Here is a 21,862-nt window from a genome sequence, read left to right as displayed (position 1 = left end):
TATGTGGCCACTGCTTCCAACAAAAAATCGTTCGCAGGGCCACTGAAAGTCTCAGCCATCCAATCCATCAACGAAAAGGAACATACGTGTTCTTCAACCATCGGAGCCTCTAGCACGATCAGAGGGCACCCGGAATGTTCCTCCAAATAGCTCATAGCCAGCAAGTTGTAGGCAGCCGTTGAGATGTCCCAATTACCCAGGATACCATGCGCCGCACCACAGGCCATAATCCGGACACCAGAACAGGCCAACTCGTGAGACACTAAGGGCCTCATCAGTCGATCGAAATCCGGCACCGGAGACACCAGGTTGGTCAAGCACAAATCCAAAGGCCATTCAAAGGGACAATCCAGGCAGTGAAATACAGGTTGCACACAAGTGAAATAGGAATACCGGAAGGACAATCCATATGCCAGGCTTAAGGTCGCCAACGGCAGAGTTCCATAAAAGTCAAGCATCCTATCACGAAGAAGATGCAGGCGGGACAGGCGCTCGTGTGGCACAGAAGGAGCAGCCATTCCGGAGTATGAAAAGTAAAAGCAGCACACCTGCCACACCTGCCACCAGCGCCAGAAGCAGCGGAACACCTCCAAAGATGCTCGAGAAAAGTGAATGAAAAAATGCCGGAATCACACCAAAAATAGTTTTGAAAGAGGTCACGAGACCCGATCCCACAAGTTTAAAAAAATGAGCCAGGCCGGTCGTGGACGAGGCATTAAAAATAGTTTGGATCAAAGTGCCGAAATGGAGGGGGAGATCAGTATTCAGAAGCGCCTGTACCTCAGTGCGCGTATTAGCAACGTGAAGGACAAATGTTTCACGAGAGGAAGTCAATGGCACCTCTTTTGGGGACAATAGAGCTCTTATTCTGCTCAACTTGTTGAACTCTGCTTTCAAGGTTGGAATCGAAGGCCAGATAGAAACATCCAGCCGCCCATGCGGGGGTGGAAAGAGAACATTATTGCAGCAGACAACTTTCTGCGAGACAGTTACTATGTACGGGATTCCCACTAACATCCCGCAGCAAGCTTCATTATTCAAAATTAAATAACTACCGTTTGCAAGCAGCGTGAAAGAAGGCGTAATCACAGGCACTGGGATACCTCGTAGGACGCAGGCCAAGTTCGGGGCTTGTACATTGCATGCGCCGTGTAATTGAATGTGCCTACATACCAAGGAATGGTCTGGTGTCGTGGTACATTCCTCGCCTTTCAAATAAACCTCAGTTCCGTCCCTCGTACATCTATACGTAAAGGGGAGGGACCAAACCTCATGTATGAAAGCGGTGCCCAGCGGTTCATATCTACCCAAAGCATAATGTTTCATACAAGACGTAAACTTAAAAAGCGCGAAAGGGAGAGTTATCAATCCGTGTACTAACCACGTAGCTGAATTGATCTCCGCTACAGAGAAAGGCAACGGTTCTAACTTTTCAATATGTAACAATGAATATGTAGCATCCTTCATGGACATAAATCGCTGCTTGTCAGTAAGGTTAAAGGGAAGGAATAACGATGTAGTGTTCAGATAGTCCCAAGGGACACTCCCTGCCTTTAACGTCTGCAATGTCCATGCAAACTGCATAACAGAACGCAACTGGTTTTGACCATGATATAACACAGACATATCATCATGCACAATATCAACAACAGAAGAAACAATATTATCTAATGTATAAATCCTAGAAGAGAGAGTGCTAATGCTATTATCTATAACGGCTAAAACCTTCTCCATGTTTGCTTGGTCAATAGCTCTCAATCTGGAAGCCGCCTCAATCTGCGACAACTTCCAGACTTCGTTGTAAATAGCATACGCCCACCTTTTGGTTCTGCCACCCACAGGACCCTTAACAAAATCATTCAAATCTATTTTGTCATGTAATTGTGATAAATGAACTTTGACAGACGCCAAGGTGGAATGTCGCAGCCAAGATTGACATAACTTTCCCACAGAGTATGTAGTTACAGTATGTGACGACTCAAACCGAGGGTCTACGCGTTCCCGAGTATACCCCGGTTTCAGTCCCAGAAAACGACGTTGACAGGTGTCTGAACTGCTTTGCCAAACTAACCAACCCTCACTATTAAATTTCGAAATATTAAAAGATGTATTTGAAACTAAGGATTGCAAAGCAGTAAGGGATAGATCTGTGTGGTTATCCCAATTGGGATAAGCGCCCAAATCCGGCACAGAAGGTGACTTTAATTGTTTAGAAGTAGCCAATCCAAAACAGGTGGTTTGGAAGATGGATGAATTTAAAAACAAAATATGATTTGGTATAAGACAGGCACGATGTAAAGCCTGTGTACCCTGAACCTGCCACGGTCTGGAACCCCAAACCGACTTTAGATCAATAGTAGCCTTCCATAGATCATAACCTTTGATTGACAACTCGTCCATAAAGGACTTGGAATAAAGCAACTTTGTGTGTGTCAGTCGAACCTTTGCGGCAGACTCAGGCAGCACCTTAAAATAAAACGCTGCCGGGTTGGAAACACTGAAATCGGTAAAATAAGAATACTTGTTAACTAGGGTTTGTGAACTTCCGAATGCGGGAGTAGGACAGTGTTCCCATTGGGTAAAATTTACAAAGTTTCTAAATGTATTTGCTTTATGCAGGAAGTGATTGCCATAATGTTGAAAACAATACTGTTCCGCATAATTAGCCGCATTTTCATATAAATCTTCAGCATCAAAAGCGGCATAATATTTCAAATCAGAAAACAGTGATTCAATGGCGTGTACATCCCAATCATCAGAACGTATGTTCTGCCTAACCACATCACCCATAGAAACACGAAATACATTAGGTACATTAATGACCTCTGTAGGCCCATGAATTTGGAATTTAACAGCATCCCATGCGATTCCATCCAAGACGGGCCAGGCAGTAATATTCACAAAAGTCTGGTCCCTTTTCATGATGTGGGACGAGGAGTGGGGGGCCAAAGTTCCATTGATAAGTCTAATTGTCGATCTCTCACTCAGATAGTGGCCGTCCACAAGACGGAAAAAAACTATTACAAATCCAATTGACATAAACAAAAAAATAGTAAAAAGCATCAACCAGATGTACGTCCAAGGGGCAATCAAAAAATGTCTCTTAAACCAGCTGAAAAAAACAGCAATGTTTGATGGGGGGCTTGAGGGTAACGAGTTAGTGTCAAAGGAGAAACGGGACTGGCCAAGTGTTGTAGATTGTAAAACAGGCGAGGGACCACGTGTAGGATAAGCATACTCAGTCTCTTCGGGCAAACCACCAGCCGATGGTATCAACAAGGGATCAGTAACAGACTGCAACTCGATGGCAACCTCAGGCAAGGTGTTAGAAGCAAGAGCCAACATTGAATTTCTTTGGATCGTCTGGCATGAAACTGCCGGAGTCATACTAAGAAGTATCGGCCACTCGCTGAAGTTTGACATTGTCAATAGAGATGTACCTGTTTTCTTTGCGACCAGGAAGTGGAGGTAAAATGACTGTTCTTGTACCCTGCACTCCAAGCACTGGAACTGGTGCACGATAAGAGGGGCCAAACTCCTTCTTGTTCTCCACCTTCTCACGGACCAGGTCTCCAACTCGGGGTAGCCAGCCGACTACCGGAACCTGAGCTTCAGCTTCAGATGTGGAGGGCAAGTGTTCCTTCGAAAGAGTGTCTCTGGCTTCTTGTAGAGTCTGCAAAACAGCACAGTGATCATCTACGTCAAAGGGTGCGGTCGACGCCGCCATGTCTAGACCATCAAGGTCTGGAACAAACATTCTGATTCCGAAGAGCATCATGTACGGGGTCCGCCCACCCAGAGACCTTCTAGGGAGATTATTAAGTGCACGTTGGACGTTATACAAATGGGCTAGCCAGTTCCGGCCTGTGCCTAAAACACGTGCTGTCAATGATTGCTTTAAGTCACGGTTCATTCGCTCCACCACACTATTACCCTCAGGTCGGTAGGGGGAAGAAAATTTGACTAGGACCCCCAAATTTCTCATAGCCTCCTTGTAAGCCTTAGAGGCGAACGCAGGGCCCTGATCAGAATGGAAGGTACCACACGCAAAAGTTCCCACAAAGACACGCAAATCCCTGATGACAGTCCGCGAGTCAGCACTCCTTTGTGGCCATACCCATAGAAAACGTGTGCACGAATCCACTGCAACCAAGATGTACTTGTACGCAGTATCAGAGGAAAAAGGACCGCAGTGATCTAAATAAACACAACCAAATGGCTTATTAGAGATGTACAGCTGTGTCTGTGGTGGGCGCGCAACAGTAGAAGGTTTAATCTGTTGGCAAATCTCACAATCAAGAACATAAGCGCGCGCTTGTTTATATAAACCAAACCACCAGTAACGTTGTTGTAGCAGAGATATTGTAGCTGACACACCGGCGTGGGCAGACGCCAACCCCTCATGTGCAGCCAAGATCAGTGCTGGCCTGCAGTCTGAGTTGGGAATAATTCTGTCACCAACGTCGTTAATCCTCACTAATGGGACATTATCAGGACTTAAATGGTAAATGTAACGAGAAGGAAAACCCTTTGGGTAATCGCCTCCCTTTTCTGTAGCAGCAATAGCTGCCAAGATGTCATCATCAATCTTACTTTTTGATCTGGTTACTGCTGCCACTAAGTATGTAGCCACTGCTGTTTTTGCTGCCTCGTCAGCCAAGCTGTTGCCGACAGCATGGACACCAAGTCGCTGGTGACCAAGAGTGTGAATAACATTCACGAGAGGGAGACGGTCTTTAAAGTCTGCCACTCGAACCCAAAGCGTTTTATGCTTAATTGTGCTACCTTTTGTGTCTCGATAATCATTCTGAGACCAGAAATGTAAATTGTCATTGTAGGACTGGACACAGTAGAAGGAATCACTCACTATAAGAGTAGTGACCCGGGGATCAGCAAACTCCAGTGCAAGCACTAGAGCCCGAAGCTCCGCCAATTGCGCGGTACAATCACCCAATGACTGCGTATGCACTGCATCAGATTGGAATTCACCATTTACGAATGTACCTACGACAATAGCGCAAGCCGCTGAGTAAGCGTGCTTCGATCCAATCGCGGGCTGCGCAGACCCGTCAGTGTATATGACACAATGGTATTCTTCGAGCGGGCGCAAAGACAGAGGTGCCGGATGAACGAATTCATACTGCAAGAACTCTTGAGTCTGTAATGAGGCATCAAAGATGTAGGTGACGTCTGGCGACGTCAGTGTTGTGGCCCATTGTATCCACCGAGGATGCAAAGCTTTAGAATTTGGTACACTTGCCTTTGTCACTGCTTCTAAGGCAGGATAGGGTGTTACAACCAGAATCTGTTTCCCATGTGACAGTGCGCGTTCTTTAAGGATCGCCATCTGTACAGCAGTCAGAACTTTTTCGACCGCGGAAAAACGTAATTCAGCAGAGGTGTACAAGTGGGATTTGTACGCAATGGGGACGGTATCGCCCTCATTAAACGTCAAATACGTGAAACCCACTGCGCCTGGCACTATTCGTATTACCAGGTTAGTGCGGTTATCACGTGTCAGCAAATATTGTGAAGCAAGAAGGTCAGCCTGTAAAGACTGTAAAATTTTAGAATGTTCCAGCTGCCAGCTAGACTTCGAAAAGGTAGGTTGTACCAAGGCGTAAAGCGGCTTGATACGCTGGGCATAATCAGGAATGTACGTACGGCCGAAATTCAGAAAGCCCAGCAAAGATTGTAATTTCTTTAGTGTCGTAGGCGCACTCAAGCATGCGCACTTCTCCAGAAAGTGGGGAGCTAACCCCTTTCCTTCACTATTGAGCTCGTAGCCCAAAAACAACACCGTATATTCCGCGATGTGAGACTTCGCAAAATTGAATTTGTAGCCATAGTCAGCAAAACTCACTATAATATTGTCGACTCGAGACAGATGTGGCAACAGCTCATCATCCGTGAGGTAGATATCGTCAACATAGGAGTATGCCTCGGGATCTATTCTTTCTAAGAGAGAAACCACGCGAGCGGAAAAGACGCCAGGGCTATTTTTGTACCCCATGGCTAATCTGGTAAACTGTTTTTGTTTTCCGCCCGAAGTAAACGCTGTCCACTGGCTACTCAGTGTGGACAGGTTATGGCTAAAAAAGCCATTGGAAATGTCAAGTGTCGTTTTAAATCTTTTACGCACGAGACTGTCGACTAGAGCCGAGCTATGTGTATTTTGTACCGCGCAGGTCCGGCAATGGGAGTTTAGGTGCCGGTAATCCAAAACTAAACGGTACGAGCCGTCAGGCTTCGTTACAGTGAATAAAGGGTTATTCATAGGGGACACACAAGTTTCAATTACACCCTGATATTCCAATTGTTCAAGGATCGCCGCGACGTGGGGTCTAGCTTCACGACGCATGGGATACTGGGGCTGAGGCTGGGGCATAGACCGCAATGGAATCTCATGGCAGGGGGACAACCGGTCCCAACCCACCTGAGTACGATACACCGCTGGCGCAAGCGCTAGCGCCCACTCCCCAGCATACATTTCAGCCTGGTCCTTAGGCACTGTGTGCGCAAAGGACGGGAGGATTTTCTCCTCCCCTTTAGGAGCTTCCAAAATGAAGGCTGGGGGCCAATCTGCCTCCGCTAGGAGGATGTCATAGGTGGTGGTCAGATTATCCCAAAAAATCCCTTTTATAGTACGTTGTATGTCACCCTCTATTAATAAGACTATTTCATAAAGTCTGTCAGGGGGAGCCACTCTGGTGTCAGCTGTTTCAACAGTAACCAATACATCAGTTGCTGTCGCCGCCAGAAATGGACGCAGAGCTTGACGGACTATGGTAATTTCCGCCGCGCTGTCCAGTAGCGTCAGCGCCCATGTCCGGTTCCGAAGCTGTGTCCGCACTATCTGAGGCATACTTTGCCGTCAGAGCCGCCACTTTCTTCTTCTGAAACGGGGGTCTTTGTCGAGCAAATTCGTCCTGCTTGCCTTTTCCCTCAGTCTGTCGAGGTTGGTCACGCTGTTGTGGAGCACCCCGACCTTTGCCACCGCCTCCGCCACCGGACTGTGTAGCCGATGTTTCCTGTGAAGAACGAGGAGAACGCGGTTCAGAAACCTGAAATCTATCAGGAGACTTAATAGTAGCACGATCTCGCAGATCATAAGTGCGTTCACTACTTGACTGTACGGGAGAGGCAGGCCGAGAGCCCTGTTTCTGCTGCTGCTTTCCCTGTTGTTTAGACCGCCAATTTTGTTTTTGAAAAGTTGGCCGGCCTTCCTTACCAGGAGTTTCTGCCTTACCCTGCTGCTTAGAATCGGGATTTTTGATCACAGGCTTAACTCCTAAAGAGCTACGACCCAAATCTCGATATGCCTCAGAGATTATTTTTGCAAATTCCTGCGGTTTGTCCTCTTCAGCAACTTTCTTCAGTTCATTACGAACCTGAAAGTGCAACGCATCACCCTTAAGGTTTCCCATTATCATGGTAGCCACCAGGCCAAAATCTCCGAGGAGCTGCATCCCCAATTCTATCGCAGACTCCGCTCCATGGTCCTCTTGAACCTGTTTAATAATGGAGGGCAGCTGTAACATAGACGGAGTGCCAAAGCACTGCGCGTACGTTGCAGCAAAATTCTTACCCCAGGATACACAATCATCCATATGGGGAACTAAATCTTTAGGCAAACTAATGGTGAGGATCCTGTGTTTCTCCACAGGAGTTGTATGCGGATAAACCGCCTCTATTTGGTCAAATTTTTCAGCAAGCCAAAAGGGATAATCATCCCTTGTGGGGGGGCGCTTGCCCATAACAGAATTAACCATAACAGGACTAATGACCACCGCGTGACGATCACTAGGTTGTCCCGCACTAACAGGCACCCCCGCCTGTACAGTGCGCGACACATACTGCACTAACGCCCTATATACTGTTATAAGGGCAGTGTGTAGTACACGCAATTCATCCACCGTCACCGTGAGGTAACGGGGATGAGGCGTAAATCCGGCTAGTACCGGCCAAGTGGCCCCCGCAATTGATAAAGGGCCCATTCTCGGCGGTATAACCACATGGGGGAGGGCGCCATTAAACCAAATCTGATGTTGCCAAGCAGATATTGGTATCTTCTGTGTCCTATACGGTGCATAGGCGGCAGGCACGGCAGTGGCAGTGTAAGAATGAAATGTATTATCATTTCCACTGACTGCCGGAATCGTCACCCAAGAGTAGAATAACTCAAAGGGATGAGCCGCATCGGCTCCCACCACAAAGATGACGTCCATGCCCGCGTCCGGCACTCCATACTGCGTCAAATGACGTTTCAGTGCCGCACGGCTATGCGCCGCAATATTTATCGCCATAAGGACAAGCTACACTTCAAGTATTCAGTAGCACTAGGGTTCAATAACCTTTTTAATAATCAAGCTTGAAGGAACCTATATCAATAGAACTAGGTAGGTTTAAAATCCGTCAGACTTGTTATCCGGAAACAAGAATGAGGGTGCTGTGGACTAAATGTAAGCACTACTAAGGCGTTTCAACTCATAGACCAAACGTTAGGTGCGCCATGTTGCAGGGATTCTGCTTATACACAGAACTATGCGTAGAACCCCAGGACCTCAGTGAGTTGTGGTGTACCAGAAACTCACCTCAGAACCCAGAACCCAGTATCCGGCTAGCATAAGTGTCCCATTCGTTATCCGAGATTTAGCTCGGCGGTCCCAATGAAAAGACAACCCAGAACACGCGACTCAGTACATACTCAGGAATGGTGGGAATCGGAAATACCTGTTCATATATTATTCTCACATCAGTCCACAACAATAATCAACAGAGACACGGTGTAAATAAAAAGAGTTTATTTTTATAGACCACGTGTCCTAAGATGCAGTACTTTGGCTAATACAAGCAGACAAATGATTAATATCAAAACCAGCAACATAGTTACAATACCATAGAATACAAAAGGGGTGATCATATTATAATGACAGTGGATACTACCACCTTCCCTTTACTAAGAAGCTAATATTATTATTATGCTAATAGAAGGTCTCTTAGGCTTGAATAGGGGACCCCATACCTCAAAGATCAGCTTAGTGAAATCACATCACAGGAGCATCAGGAGTCTTCTCGCAGGAAGGCTCGTCTTCGGTCTGAATAATAAACATGATGTCTGTGATATTAAAAGCACCAACTTTCAGGTATGTGCAGCTGCGCGTGTGTTATGGCTAAATAGTGGGTCGATCAACCTAGAGTGGAAAACATGCATTGTGTAATAATCCAGACTGTTTGTCACACCATGTACAGACCAAGGTCGCTGCGCAGAGCTTGGGATGGTAACAACAGATTGCTCTCGTGTGAAGCAAGTCTCGAGTCAGCAGTTTGTTTAAGAAATAACATGTAAACGCAGTGTCGTGTGCAAAAGCAGAAAGATGGCTTTCTAACATTTAACGTGGTTATGCTAACTTAACAATGTATGTACGTATTCAGGAAGAACTCACTACAATCCGCCCTTCGGAGCTGTGGTCGCCCTCCCCCGGAGCCCGTGAACTGGTCTGTCAGCTCCTTTCAAGGAGATTGGCACGATTTGGGGACTGGAGCCATGTCCACGAAACAAGATGGCGACCGGGCAAAGGTGAAATCGACCCGCCGTGGCGCAGCCCCTCAGTCTAACAGCATGGACCGCTACACCCTCCAGAAGGGATCTCCAGAGGCGCCGCGTAGGTCCCCTGTTGGCCCGACTGATGCTCCTGCTCCGCCCGCGGATCTGACCCTCCGGGACGTCATGGGCGCCATCGCCGAGATGAAGGCCTCAGTGGACCAGCGCTTTGACACTCTGGCGCAAAAGATTGACTCGGTCCTCGTGGATGTGGGCCTGGTGAGGGCCGATCTGTCCAAGACGAATGACCGGGTCGACTCTTTGGCCCACACCACCTTGGGCCTCACAACGGACGTGGCAGCCCTCCAAAAGGAGGTGCGCCGACTGGGCCAGGCGAGCGCCCTGATGGATCGTCGACTGGAAGATTCCGAGGGTCGGGCCCGGAGGAACAATGTTCGCATTGTCGGGGTGCCGGAGGGACGTGAGGAGGAGGCGGCGGATCTGTTTGTGGATGACCTGATCCTCACCCGTCTCCAGCCCCGGGGGCTGAGTAAACTCTTCGCAGTGGAACGTGCCCACAGGGTCCCCGGAGGGAGACCTAAGATCGGAGCCCCTCCGAGGCCTCTCATTGCCCGGATCTTCAACTTTCGGGACAGAGACGCTATCCTGCAGACTTCTAGGCAACAAGGACCGGTCAGACTCGACAATATGGACGTAAATTTCTATCCTGATTTTACTCCGGCGGTCCAGAAGCAGAGACTGAGTTTTTTCGGAGTCAAACGTCGCCTACGGGACCTGAACCTCAAGTATGCGATGCTTTTTCCAGCGAAGTTGAGGGTAGAGGTGGATGGCTGCACGCACTTTTTTGATCGTCCCGAGGCGGCCGGCGACTAGTTGGACACTTTGCCCGGGGATCGGGGCCGGGGGGGTGGGGGGGGCGCGGTTGGTGGGGAGGGCTTGCCGGATCAGGACTGAGGGACTAATAGTAGGCCTTGCTCTGGACAACATTATTGTCATCATTGACTGATTGTGTAAGTTCCCCTCCCGTGGAGGTCGTACGGGGTCTCTTGGGGGCTTTCCCTCCTCCTCTGGGGGACTAGTTAGTGTTTTCATCTATGGGGCGACAGGCACACTGCACTTTGGGGGGGCTGTTTGGGCTCATGCAGGGGTGCAGGGAGGGGGGAGTTCTGTTGGGATGGGTGGGTTGGGGTGGGGTGTTGTTCGTTTTTACCGCAAGGCAAACCCTTTACTGTATTGGTGTTTTTGAGGTGCTCTCGGGGGGACAAATGATGGCTTCTGTATGTGATGGGGGGTAGGGACTTGACTTTGTTGTCTTGGAACGTTAATGGACTGGGGGATAGGATTAAGCGAGGTGTGGTCCTGCAGTATCTGAAACGAACTTCGCCAGATGTGGTCTTTCTGCAGGAGACACACCTTATTGGTAATTCCTTTTGTGCCATGAATCGGCGTGGCTATCGTTTGGTGGCCCACTCGGGCTTCACGTCTGGCTCGCGGGGGGGTGGGCATCATGGTTAAGAACTCGCTCCCGCTGGAAATAGATGAGGTGCGCCATGATGAGAGGGGACGCTACACTGCCTTGGTGGGGAGAATGGAGGGCAAAGTGGTTGTCTTTGTTTCAGTGTATGTCCCACCGGGGCTACAGTCTACCACTTTTGCGGACCTGGGGCGCCTCCTCCTTGACCTTCCGGGGGGGGCTTCTGGTGGTTGGGGGGATTTCAATGCGGTGGTTTCGGGGACTATGGATCGTCACCCCCCTAGGGACCTCCCCCGGGCGCAGGCGTGGCTGTCCGGCCTCTTAGATACATTGGGATTGGTGGACTGCTGGCGCTTAAAACATCCCACGCAGCTGCAATACACCTTCCATTCGGGTGCCCATGGTAGCCTCTCGCGGCTTGATCATATCCTTGTCCCTGCGGCCTATGCTGGGAGGGTGGGAGAGGTGCGCCATCTGGCGCGGGGTATTTCAGATCACTCCCCGCTCCTGTTGCACTTTGGTGTCCTCCCGAGGGGGGAGGGCAGGGTAGCTCCAATCAATGCCTGGTACCTGCGCGACCCCACTATTCGTGCTGACCTGATTAAATCCTTGCAGCGGTATTTCGAGGAGAATGTGGGGTCTGTCCCTTCGGCTATCTCCCTTTGGGAGGCCTTCAAGACAGTTATTAGGGGGGAGGCCCTCTCCTTCATATCCCATGCCCGGAGGCGCGAGCAGGAGGAGGTGACCCGAGTGGAGGCCGAAATTACTGACCTAGAGGGTGATTTGGGGAGTGGGGTGACGGATGCTGCACTGCATGTTCTACACCTTAAGCAAGCGGCCTATAGGGCCCTCGTCACGGAGGCAGCCAGGGGCCTCAGTAGAGAGCAACAGGGGCGACTGTATGATGTGGGTGATAAGGCTGGTAAATTGATTGCGTGGTTGGATAAAAAGGAGAGAGCGAGTCGTGTGGTTCCGCTGATTGAGAGGATGGATGGTGTACGTGTCACCGAGCCAGAAGACATTGTCTCTTGCTTCGCGGATTATTTCCGCGAGGTGTATTCCCCGGTCTCTCCCTGCTCGGAGGCGGATTCTCATGCCCTGCTTCGAGATATCGCGCTGCCCTCCCTTTCGGTGGAGGACAGGGAGTCGTTGGATGCTGCTCCTACCTCGGACGAAATTGCCCTCGCTATACGCTCGGTCGCATCTGGCAAGGCCATGGGCCCGAACGGCATCCCGGTCGAGTTGTATAAGCTGCGACCGGACGTACTGGCACCCCACCTCCGCGCGATGTTCCTGGCGGCCCACTCGCGGGGCTCCCTCCCGCCGGACCAACGTCTGGCTACAATCGTGGTGATCCACAAGGAGGGGAAACCCCGAGACCGGGTTACCTCCTATCGGCCTATCTCGCTCTTGAATGCGGAGCCCAAAATCCTTGCCAAGGTGCTTGCCAACCGGCTGGTCGGCGTGGTGGGCGATTTGGTCCACCAAGACCAGTCTGGCTTTATCCCCCACCGCAACACGGCCCTCAATCTGCGGCGCTTGCACGGGGTGCTCGCGCGTGTTCCGTTTGTGCGGGAGCCGGCCATCTTGGCGTCCTTAGACGCCACCATGGCGTTTGACACGCTCGAATGGCCATACATTTGGGCGATGCTGGCGAAGTTCGGATTTGGACCGGGATTCATCAGCTGGGTCAAATTGTTGTACTCGGGCCCGTTAGCGCAGGTGGTAGTGAATGGGCGAGTCTCGGCCCCGTTCGCGCTGGGACGGGGCACGCGGCAGGGTTGCCCCTTGTCGCCGCTCCTGTTTGCATTGGCCTTGGAACCCCTGGCGGAGTGGCTGCGGTGGCACCCTTCCATCCGTGGTCTCCGTTGGACCCCCGAGTATGAGGACCGCGTGTCCCTCTACGCTGACGATATCCTTTTGTACCTAGCCTCCCCGCGCAAATCACTGATTGTCCTGGTTGATGTCCTGCGCTCCTTTGGCCGTAACTCAGGCCTTGTCATCAACTGGGCTAAATCATGTGTCTATGTGCTTTCCGGGGAGGCTCCCGTCCTCCCGCGGGGATGTCCGATCCAGATTGCCTCGCAGGGGTTTCGGTACCTGGGTGTCTATATCACGTTGGACCCGGAGGCCCGCTACGAGCGAAACTTGCTTCCCCCCCTCCAGCGCTTGAAGGAGGACGTCGCGCGCTGGCGGCGCCTGCCGCTTTCGCCGCTCGGCCGGGCGGCATTGTTTAAGATGATGTCGTTGCCGCGCTTCCTGTACGCTCTCCAGAACACTATGGACCTAGTCCCGGCGCGCTACTTCCGTGAGGTGGAGAGTCTACAGCGCCGCCTGTTCTGGGACGGGAGGCCGCGTATAGCCCTGGCGAAGTTGACGCTCCCGTGGTATGACGGGGGGATTGCCCTCCCGGACATTAAGCGGTATTACTGGGCCTCCCAGCTAGCTGCAATTAATCACGGCCTCTATGGGCCCGCCTTGAACCCGGCATTTGAAATGGACAAGATGCTCCTGCCCGGTGGCGACTACAATCGAGCACTCTACTCTGGCGCGCCGGATCCCCGCTTGACGGGGCCCACGCGTGTCATGGTGCGGGTGTGGCACGCGGCCAATGCAGCTATGGGGTGGAAGGACCGTTTGACCCGGGCGTCGCCGTTGTATGCGCCTCAGCGGTTGGGCTCCCTGTGGACCTCGAAGGGCTTCGAGAAGTGGGACACGATTGGCATCAGTAAAGTGGGGGACCTCTGGACGAGAGGGGGATTTAAAACATTCGAGACGCTGCAGACGGAGTTTCAGCTGCAGGGCAGTGAATACTTTCGGTACTTGCAGGTCCGTCATGCGCTGGGCTCCGTCTTCCCAGACGTCGCCTCCATCCCGGAGTCTTCCCCCCTGGAGGATAGAGTGCTGGATGGCCACGTTCTGGATAGCACGATCTCCCTCATTTACAAAAAATTGATTAATGACCGCTCGGGCCTGCTGACCGGCCTCCGTGAGGCTTGGGTTGCCGACGGGCTGGAGTTGGACGACGAGGACTGGATTTCCGCGGTGGCCTCTCCGAAGGAGGTGGCCATACCGGCTCGCCTTCGCTTCGTCCAGCTTAAGATACTCCACCGGGTTTACATGACGGGGCCAAGGCTTCTGCGTATGGGTTATGCTGAGGATGGGTTGTGTAAGCGTGGGTGTGGTGCTTTGGCGACTTTTTTGCATATTTTGTGGGAATGCCCGAAGGTGGAGCGATTCTGGCGTGGTGTGCATGAGGTCCTGCGTCTGGTTACGCATGTCGCACTGTTGCCTGAAGCGAGGAGATGCTTGCTGAATGTGTGGGAACCAACTGATTACTCGGTTCCGCAGACGCGATGTGTGACTCTGGGATATATGATAGCTAAGCGTGACATCGCTCAACTGTGGGGATCCCAGCGGCCCCCGGCGGTGTAGGCCTGGAAAGAACATATGGATTGGTGCATGTTCCGAGAAAAGGTGGTGTATGTGGCGAGGGGCAAGCCTGGGGCGTGGGTGAAAATATGGGGCCCCTGGAACGCCTACCGCGGGGGTATCTGCGAGCCACCACTGCTGCCTGCTGCCTCACCGGCTCCGTCCCCCTAGTTGACCCCCTCCCCCAGCCCCGGGCACAGAGTTCCCCCAGTCCTGGACTTGTTTCCCTTCCCCCTCTTCAGATTCCTGTGGATGGTCGGGATCCCTCATTTGAGGAGCACGTGTGGTTACCTTTGATTGCGGGTTGCCTTGCGGGTGTGGTTTTTCTATGTTGTTGTGTGTGTATAAAATGAAACCGTATTGTGGGCTTTGAGTTATGTGGCCCACGTCGTTGATGCCTCCTGATTTACTTCTCTGCAACGCCAAGTGCCCTTTTGTAAGTTTGTCAGGTGCTCCTGTCACTCTAGCGGCCGGCCGGAAGGTTGTAGGCCCATACTTGTATATACTTGAGATTGCAAATAAACGGTTTCAAAAAAAAAAAAAAAAAAAATTATCCAAGGAGTATTGTAAAGTTTTACATGGTCGTGGGACCTTTTCTCGATTTGAAATAAGTTATCCTGTGTGTGGGTGAAACTGTCCTTGTAATAAGATGTCAGTAGGACTTTAAATTATACCATCATAGCATAATGCATTATTTTTTATTCACATGAAAAATATCAAGCCTTGAGTCTTTGTGTTTTTTGTATATACATTGTCCAACTATACTGAAAGGCATCTCACACATTGGAGATCTGCAGTGCCCGTGCTTTGCTTCTGCATCCAGAGACAGGAAACACCTGGGGCGAGCACTACTGCAGGGTACAGACATTTGTCACACATCATGTGTTCTGCACCCCACCATCCATGACTTATCTAAACCACAAAGCCATTCTGACTGCCCGACGTTCAGACAAATGTCTTTGGTCACAAGCCACCATGTTTTATACTCTTGAGTTTTTGCCAGTCTGCATGACACTCTGAATTCGACTCCAGATTCAGATTAAAGTAATTGTCACAGGGTGATCATTCAGATTGACTGAAGTCGCAGCTGCCTTATTAGATTAGCTTTGTGACCCCTAAATTCAAGTAACATAAAGCACAGGAGCCCCAAGCAATCAATTGGCTCCTCCTACCTTCATTGGACTCCTTCAGAAGTTTGTCTTTCATATTTTCAAATAACCAGAATGTTGTATGAACGAGCCTTGCGCACCTGCAGGTGAAAAGCATTTAGAGCTTTAAAAAAAAAATCTAAAAATCTATGTAGCTTTAAGCAAGCTTTTTAGAATGACACTTGGACAAAATTCCCACTGCAGACTAATCTGTCTGCTTCTTGTTTGCTATTTCTTACATCGAGCACTTCAGGCATTATATTTCGATATCACCTACAGTAGTGTGTCTTGTAGTATTTGAGGATATGTAAGGTAGTCCAGATTACTAGGGTGAAAGGTTGTAAAAATGATGCAGAAAAATCTTAATTGTGGAAAAAGAACAATTGATGGACAGAATGTAGAACAATGTCATACATTCACCCCTGTACAGAGATCTAGGCCTAAATCCATCGTTTTTTTGCTCACCATGCCATTCCAGTTTGAACCCAGCCATATGCAAATCGGTCTTGACCCTGTGCCCAATGGGAACAGTCCAGCCCGAACTGCCAGGCCAGGTCCTCCCCAGACTGGAAACAAGCATCCTATGACCAGTTTTGGAGTTTCACCCCTCATTAGCCAGGATAGCTTGACTCCGGTGACATGGCGAGCACGGGACCCACGTCTGGGAATACCCGTCCCGCTCGGGGTGACAAATGCAAAAAGAACAATTGATGGACAGAATGTAGAACACTGTCATACATTCACCCCAGTACATAGATCCAGGCCTAAATCCATTGTTTTTTTGCTCACCATGCCATTCCAGTTTGAAGCCAGCCATATGCAAATCAGTCTTGACCCTGTGCCCAATGGGAACAGTCCAGCCTGAACAATCTTAATTGTGGTACTAAAGAAATAATCGGCATGTTTGAAGGTCAAATGGGCGTGTACAGAAAAACAATCGGTATGCCATAGCGAGTTTTGCCAAATCATTGAACAGGACACACAAAGAAAAGAGATTATTTTCAGGCAACCATATTGAATAAAAATGAACGGGCACTATTTAGTGAACTATTGTCCTCTAGCTGCAGTTTCAAATAGTGGCCATGTCAAATAAAATTGATAGTTTGATCTTATGATACATGTTGATTTGTGCTATAGTTTTCTTTCCGTAAAAAAACATCTTATTTGACAGAACGGGCTAATTTACTGGTGTATTCTCACGTTACGAAAGTTGCATAAGAGTATAGTTGGACTTGGCCATTTTTAGCTAAAGTTCCTTAAACTTTTTGCCTTTCTCCTAGACCTTTTTTTGACATTATGTTGCCGACTTAGATGCTTTGGGCACTTTGCAACTGCTGATCAGTGTCAAAGTGCAAGTGCTCCCTGTATAAAGTGTTATGGTAATTGGTTGTCCATAATTGGTATGTTTGCCTTACTAGTAAAGTCCTTAGTCAAGTGCACTATGTGTGCCAGGGCTGGTAATGCAAATGCTACAAGTGGGCCTGCAGCACTAATTGTGCCACCCACACAAGTAGCCCTAAGAAGAGATCTCAGGCCTGCGCGCAGTTTGTTAACTGCCTTGTTGTCCTGGCAAGTGAACCCACTTGCCAGGCCTTACCTTCACTTTTTATGCACATCAGACTCCCTATAGTAGGCCCAAGGTACCCCCTCCCCCCCGGGCAGGGTGCAGTGTATGTGAAAGGTAGAACATATACTGAGATGTGTACCTTGTCCTGAAAGTGAAATACTGCCAAATTTGTTTTTCACTGTTGCAAGGCCATCTTGCCCATAGGACAGAATGGGGAATGCTGAGTCCTATGTTTCCAGCATATCTCCCATAGGCATAAGATGGAGGGATGGAGTTTGGTGTGCCTGAACTCAGAATTTAATAACACATCTTTTTGTGAAGATGGTTTTTGAAACCTCTGCCAAAGAATAACAGCTGAAGAGACTGAAGAGAAGGACTGCCCTTGCTGTGTGTTCTGGGGCTGGGCTGCAGTTTGCTGATTTAACTGAGTAGAGGACAAAGGACTTTGCTGTGTCCCCCTGCTTGAGAGGACTTTGCTGTGTCCTGAAGTAACTTGTCTCCAAGAGCCCGAGGAGAGCTGGTCCCCTGTTGTGGAAACTCAGGAACATAAAAGTTTCCAAGTGTGTCTCAACGACTTTGTGTGCGTGTGCTTCTTGCACGCCTGAGACTGCTGTGTGGTCTGTGGTGCTGTTTACGAGGTGCCCTGTAACCGCATTGCCCCCGCAGCGTGAAACATTGTCCATGCTGCTGCATTGCTGTTTGTGGCCCGAGCCATCATCGTAACTGAGGCTGTGAGTAAAGATCGCCGCTGCCGGCCCAAGCCGCAGCGTGCTAAAGGCTTATTTGAAACTAAGGACCGTGTCTCAGCAACGCGGTGTGCATGTGCTTCTTGCATGCCTAAGACTGCCATTTGGTCCGTGGTGCTGTTTACGAGGTGCTCCGTGACCGCATTGCCTCCGCCGCTGCCAGCCCGAGCCGCAACGTGCTAAAGGATATCTTGAAGCTAAGGAAGCTACAAGGTGAAAGGGATCGTTGTTCGTCGAACGTAATCTTCCCAAGCGCATCAGCGAAGGAGAAGGCAGCGCCGTAACCCGTCCGGCTACAGCGTCGCCTTGCAACAGAGCTGCAATGTGATCGGGCTAGCCCGGCAGGACGTCCGACGAGCAGAGAGAGAGAGAGCGAGGCAGCGCACCCCTCCCCCCCCTCCCCCCCAGGTAAGGCTTGGACTCCGGTCAGGAGCCGCAAGCATGTGTGGCCTGGGGAGGCGTGCAGGAGGTGTACAGGAGTGCTTCGAGCTCTCAGCGCACCCCCCCAGGTAAGGCTTGGACTCCAGTTGAGAGCCGCAAGCGTGTGTGGCCTGGGGAGGTGTGCAGGAGGAGTCCAGGAGTGCTCCAAGCTCTCTCCCGCTGCACCGCCTTAGATGCACTGAGTCCCCTAGCAGCCTGTACCTGCCCAGCAGTACCGGGGCCGCCCCTTTAAGCTTGCGACCATTGTCTCTGTTGTTGGGGCCTAGTGGTGCCCGAGTTGACCGCGTGATTGGCTTACCGCATTATTCTTGCATTACGAACTGCCTAATTCTTGCATTACGAACCGCATTATTGTTGCATTACGAACTGCCTGATTCTTACATTACGAACCTCATTATTCTTGCATTAAGGACTGTCTTATTACTACATTACGAACTGCATTTCGAAGTGCATAGCATTGCAGTAGGACTGCATTAGAGATCGTGAATTGCTCATTAATACTGCAAGAACCTACAAGTGATTGCTGGCCTAATAACCGGCAAATCGAAATATTACGAATACGCATATGTTGGATTTCTATCGTTTTTTCTCATCGTATTCCTTTTTATAAAGATACCGCTATTTTTATGAAACCAGTGTGGTGTCTATTTGTGGTGTTATCACTGTGTTACTGGGAGTGTGGTTTCAAATACTTTACACATTGCCTTGGAGATAAGCCTGGCTGCTCGTGCCAAGCTACCAGGGGGTGAGCAGGGGTTATCTAAGCGTGTGTCCCTCCTTACCCTGACTAGGAGCAAGGGCCCCTATTTGGACTAAGGTACCTACCTTAGCCAACTAGAGACCCCCAGTTCTAACAAACATTAATACTTTTCTTTCCCAACTGGGGTACTTTCTCATTAGGTTTCGCCTTCACAGCGCTTGCGAAATCTCTTGTAAACAAAAAAATACATTAAATGGGCTTAGAGCCTGCCTCTTATTAACTATCGGTTTTCTATTATGTCACTCTAGTTTCCTAGCCTCTTATGGGTCAGAGCTTCCTCCTCACTTCTGCTTCCTCCTGGAGCTTCTCTGTGTGTCCCTGTCATGGAGCATGGAGCAAGTACAGGTTCATATCTGTAGACAGTGGCCTTTCACTGGCGGCAGCCTCCTTTGGCTACTCTTTTTTTTACTTTTGCACAATGCACAATAATCCTTTGTTTCCACCACCTCTGCACCCTCCTCCCGCTGTACCTTCTGTTTCCTGCTCTCCCGGAGCCTTCTCCCAGTGTACCTTCACACCGGTACAACAGGTGAACCACAGATATTTGCATTATGAAGCCATTCTAAAGCAAAGTGGCAGCCCCTTAATGCAGAATACCTAAACCTTTCCATAGAAGTGACTTACTTGCAGTCCTGGTTATAGGGAAAACAATTGAGCACTTCCACGGTGGCCGCAGAATTCTTAACTCCTCAACCAGGATCCATCGCCAGGTGGGCTGGGCACGGCTGGGTTAAACCACGGCCTCTGTGCTTGACTGCAGTGAACCTACTGTTATGAGTCCTTTTTTAAAATTTAGAAAACAGTTAAACTTATCGTGTCCAAATATTCCAGTTAAATGCAAGGATTTCCCATTAAAAAAAAATCACAATTGTATGGATGGTTGATATCCCATATTTTCCTACAATAAACAATTTCTTAACTTTCAATAAAAAACATATTTCCCCTACCATCGGGGTACCCACTTTCCCCCTGCTGTCTGTTGTGTTTCAACCACCACCCGCCCTCCTTCCGCAGTCCCTTCTGTTTTACCAGCCCCTCCATCTAACTCCCACTGTCCCTTCTGTTTCGCCCCCTCCCTACCACGTCCTCCTCCCAAAACTGTGCAACATGGCTTAAAGGAAAAAAAACCTATGACACGGTCAATGGTGGACATCTCCTAGCGTGTTTAAAATATATATGTATATATATATATATATATTTTTTTTTTAACTTTATGCCAAATGATGGGCCCCTTCTTGATATCACGTGCCGGAAGTGGTAGCAGCCTTAGGGTTTAAGAGGATTTTCATGGGTCTTGAGAGAGTTTTTACAGAAGCCAAAGGGATTGCTCTTTTGACTGCAAGAAAAAACATAAACTAAAAATGAGGTATTTGAATTCTCGTGTCTGTGTATGTTTTTGACTTCATTTTTGGTCTGTATGTCTTCCATGCTGGGGGCGTTGATTTCTACAACTGCTATAGGTCTGCCTCATACCTGTGGGCGTTCATGAGGATATGAGGCTGCAATCTTAACCAGACCATTCCTTTCACTGTAGCGTCTCTTTTTCTCTTTTGGCAGGATGGATAAAGGATGTCAAGAAAAATTCCCAAAACACTCAAATAGGTGAGTCGCTTTGCACTTTGTTGGCTTCATTCTGGCTTTAATTTCTGAGTTTCCTATAGAAAGGTGTCCGAAATAAGATGGCATCACTTAAAGCTACCTTTAATTCTCTTTTGCTCATGCACCGCTTGGCGTGGAGCTTGCTTTGCTATTGCTTCTATGTAATGTTGTTGGTCTGCTCCTTACTTTTGCAAAGTTATGTAAAAAGTCTTTTTTTGCACTGTTTTGGTAAAAGACTGTCTGATCTCCTCTGTAGAATGAAACTTCCTGTTGCCTACAACTTACTAGTTGTCATTCTCAGAATGTGTCTTCCATTAGGCGTTAAGGGTCTACTGCTCTAAGTCTTTTTGTGATTGCAGAGCTTGCAGTTTGCAAAATCACATGCCTCGAGATCTCAAAAGAGCAAGTCGCATTGTACGAATGACAGACTGTAGGACTTGCCATGATTGCGAGTCGCAGGAGGCGGGGACACGAAAAGTATAGTCGCTCTCCTACCAAATTGCATTGGAATGTATCAGTGGTTTGCAAATTTAATCACAGTCGCAAACCATTCTTCTGATACTGTCCCCATTGGGCACTGCCCACCTTGCAGACGTGTGTCTGTTCCGCATCGAGGGAAAGACAATGGTTAGGGGTTCCCTAATGTGAGTCACTGAATTCCAACTTTAATTTTTGAGAGCAGCCCCTATCCGTGTAGGAGACAGTGGTTGCATTAAAAAAACAGAAAATGCATGTAAATTCAGATATTGAAGAGTTCTGTCCTTGCATGCCTCCATCCTTACAGGTCTCCATCTCTGCATTTGCAACCATCTGCAGTGAGTCCCAAGGGACTCTTGCCTCATAAATATTATGAAGACAGGAGTTTTTGTGACTTCATGTGAGCAGGCAGTTTGTGATGTGATTGATCAGTACATCAGTTGCATATCAGAATGCAGATGGGTCCACAGACCAGTCAGTGTGCTAAAAAATCTGATTGGTTTGCGACCTATCATTTGTAAATCAGGCCTTACTGCTCTGGAGTTGCCCCTCGTACTGTGGAGTATGGTCAATTCCATGGTTTCTGTTCAGAGTGCATTGCCTTCCCTTGGGCTGTGAGGTCCCCTGTACTTCGGGTGGGTTATAGCAAGCAA

The 21,862-nt window shown here is 49.2% G+C and overlaps 1 protein-coding gene across 1 annotated transcript in view; it reads left to right on the top strand.

Moving 5' to 3' along the window:
- Nucleotides 1–21,862, top strand: part of CHID1 (chitinase domain containing 1) — a 1,360,135-nt gene that overhangs the window by 186,246 nt on the left and 1,152,027 nt on the right. The window contains exon 6 of the mRNA XM_085644891.1: nucleotides 20,691–20,735. Within this exon, the coding sequence (XP_085501017.1) occupies nucleotides 20,691–20,735 (45 nt within the window). The remainder of the gene's footprint in view (nucleotides 1–20,690; nucleotides 20,736–21,862) is intronic.

The sequence above is a fragment of the Triturus cristatus genome, chromosome 3_1 (genome assembly GCF_964204655.1).
Source record: "Triturus cristatus chromosome 3_1, aTriCri1.1, whole genome shotgun sequence".
NCBI lineage: Eukaryota > Metazoa > Chordata > Amphibia > Caudata > Salamandridae > Triturus > Triturus cristatus.
The sequence above is the reverse complement of the archived record's forward strand: the minus strand, read 5'-3'. Positions and strand labels throughout refer to the sequence as shown.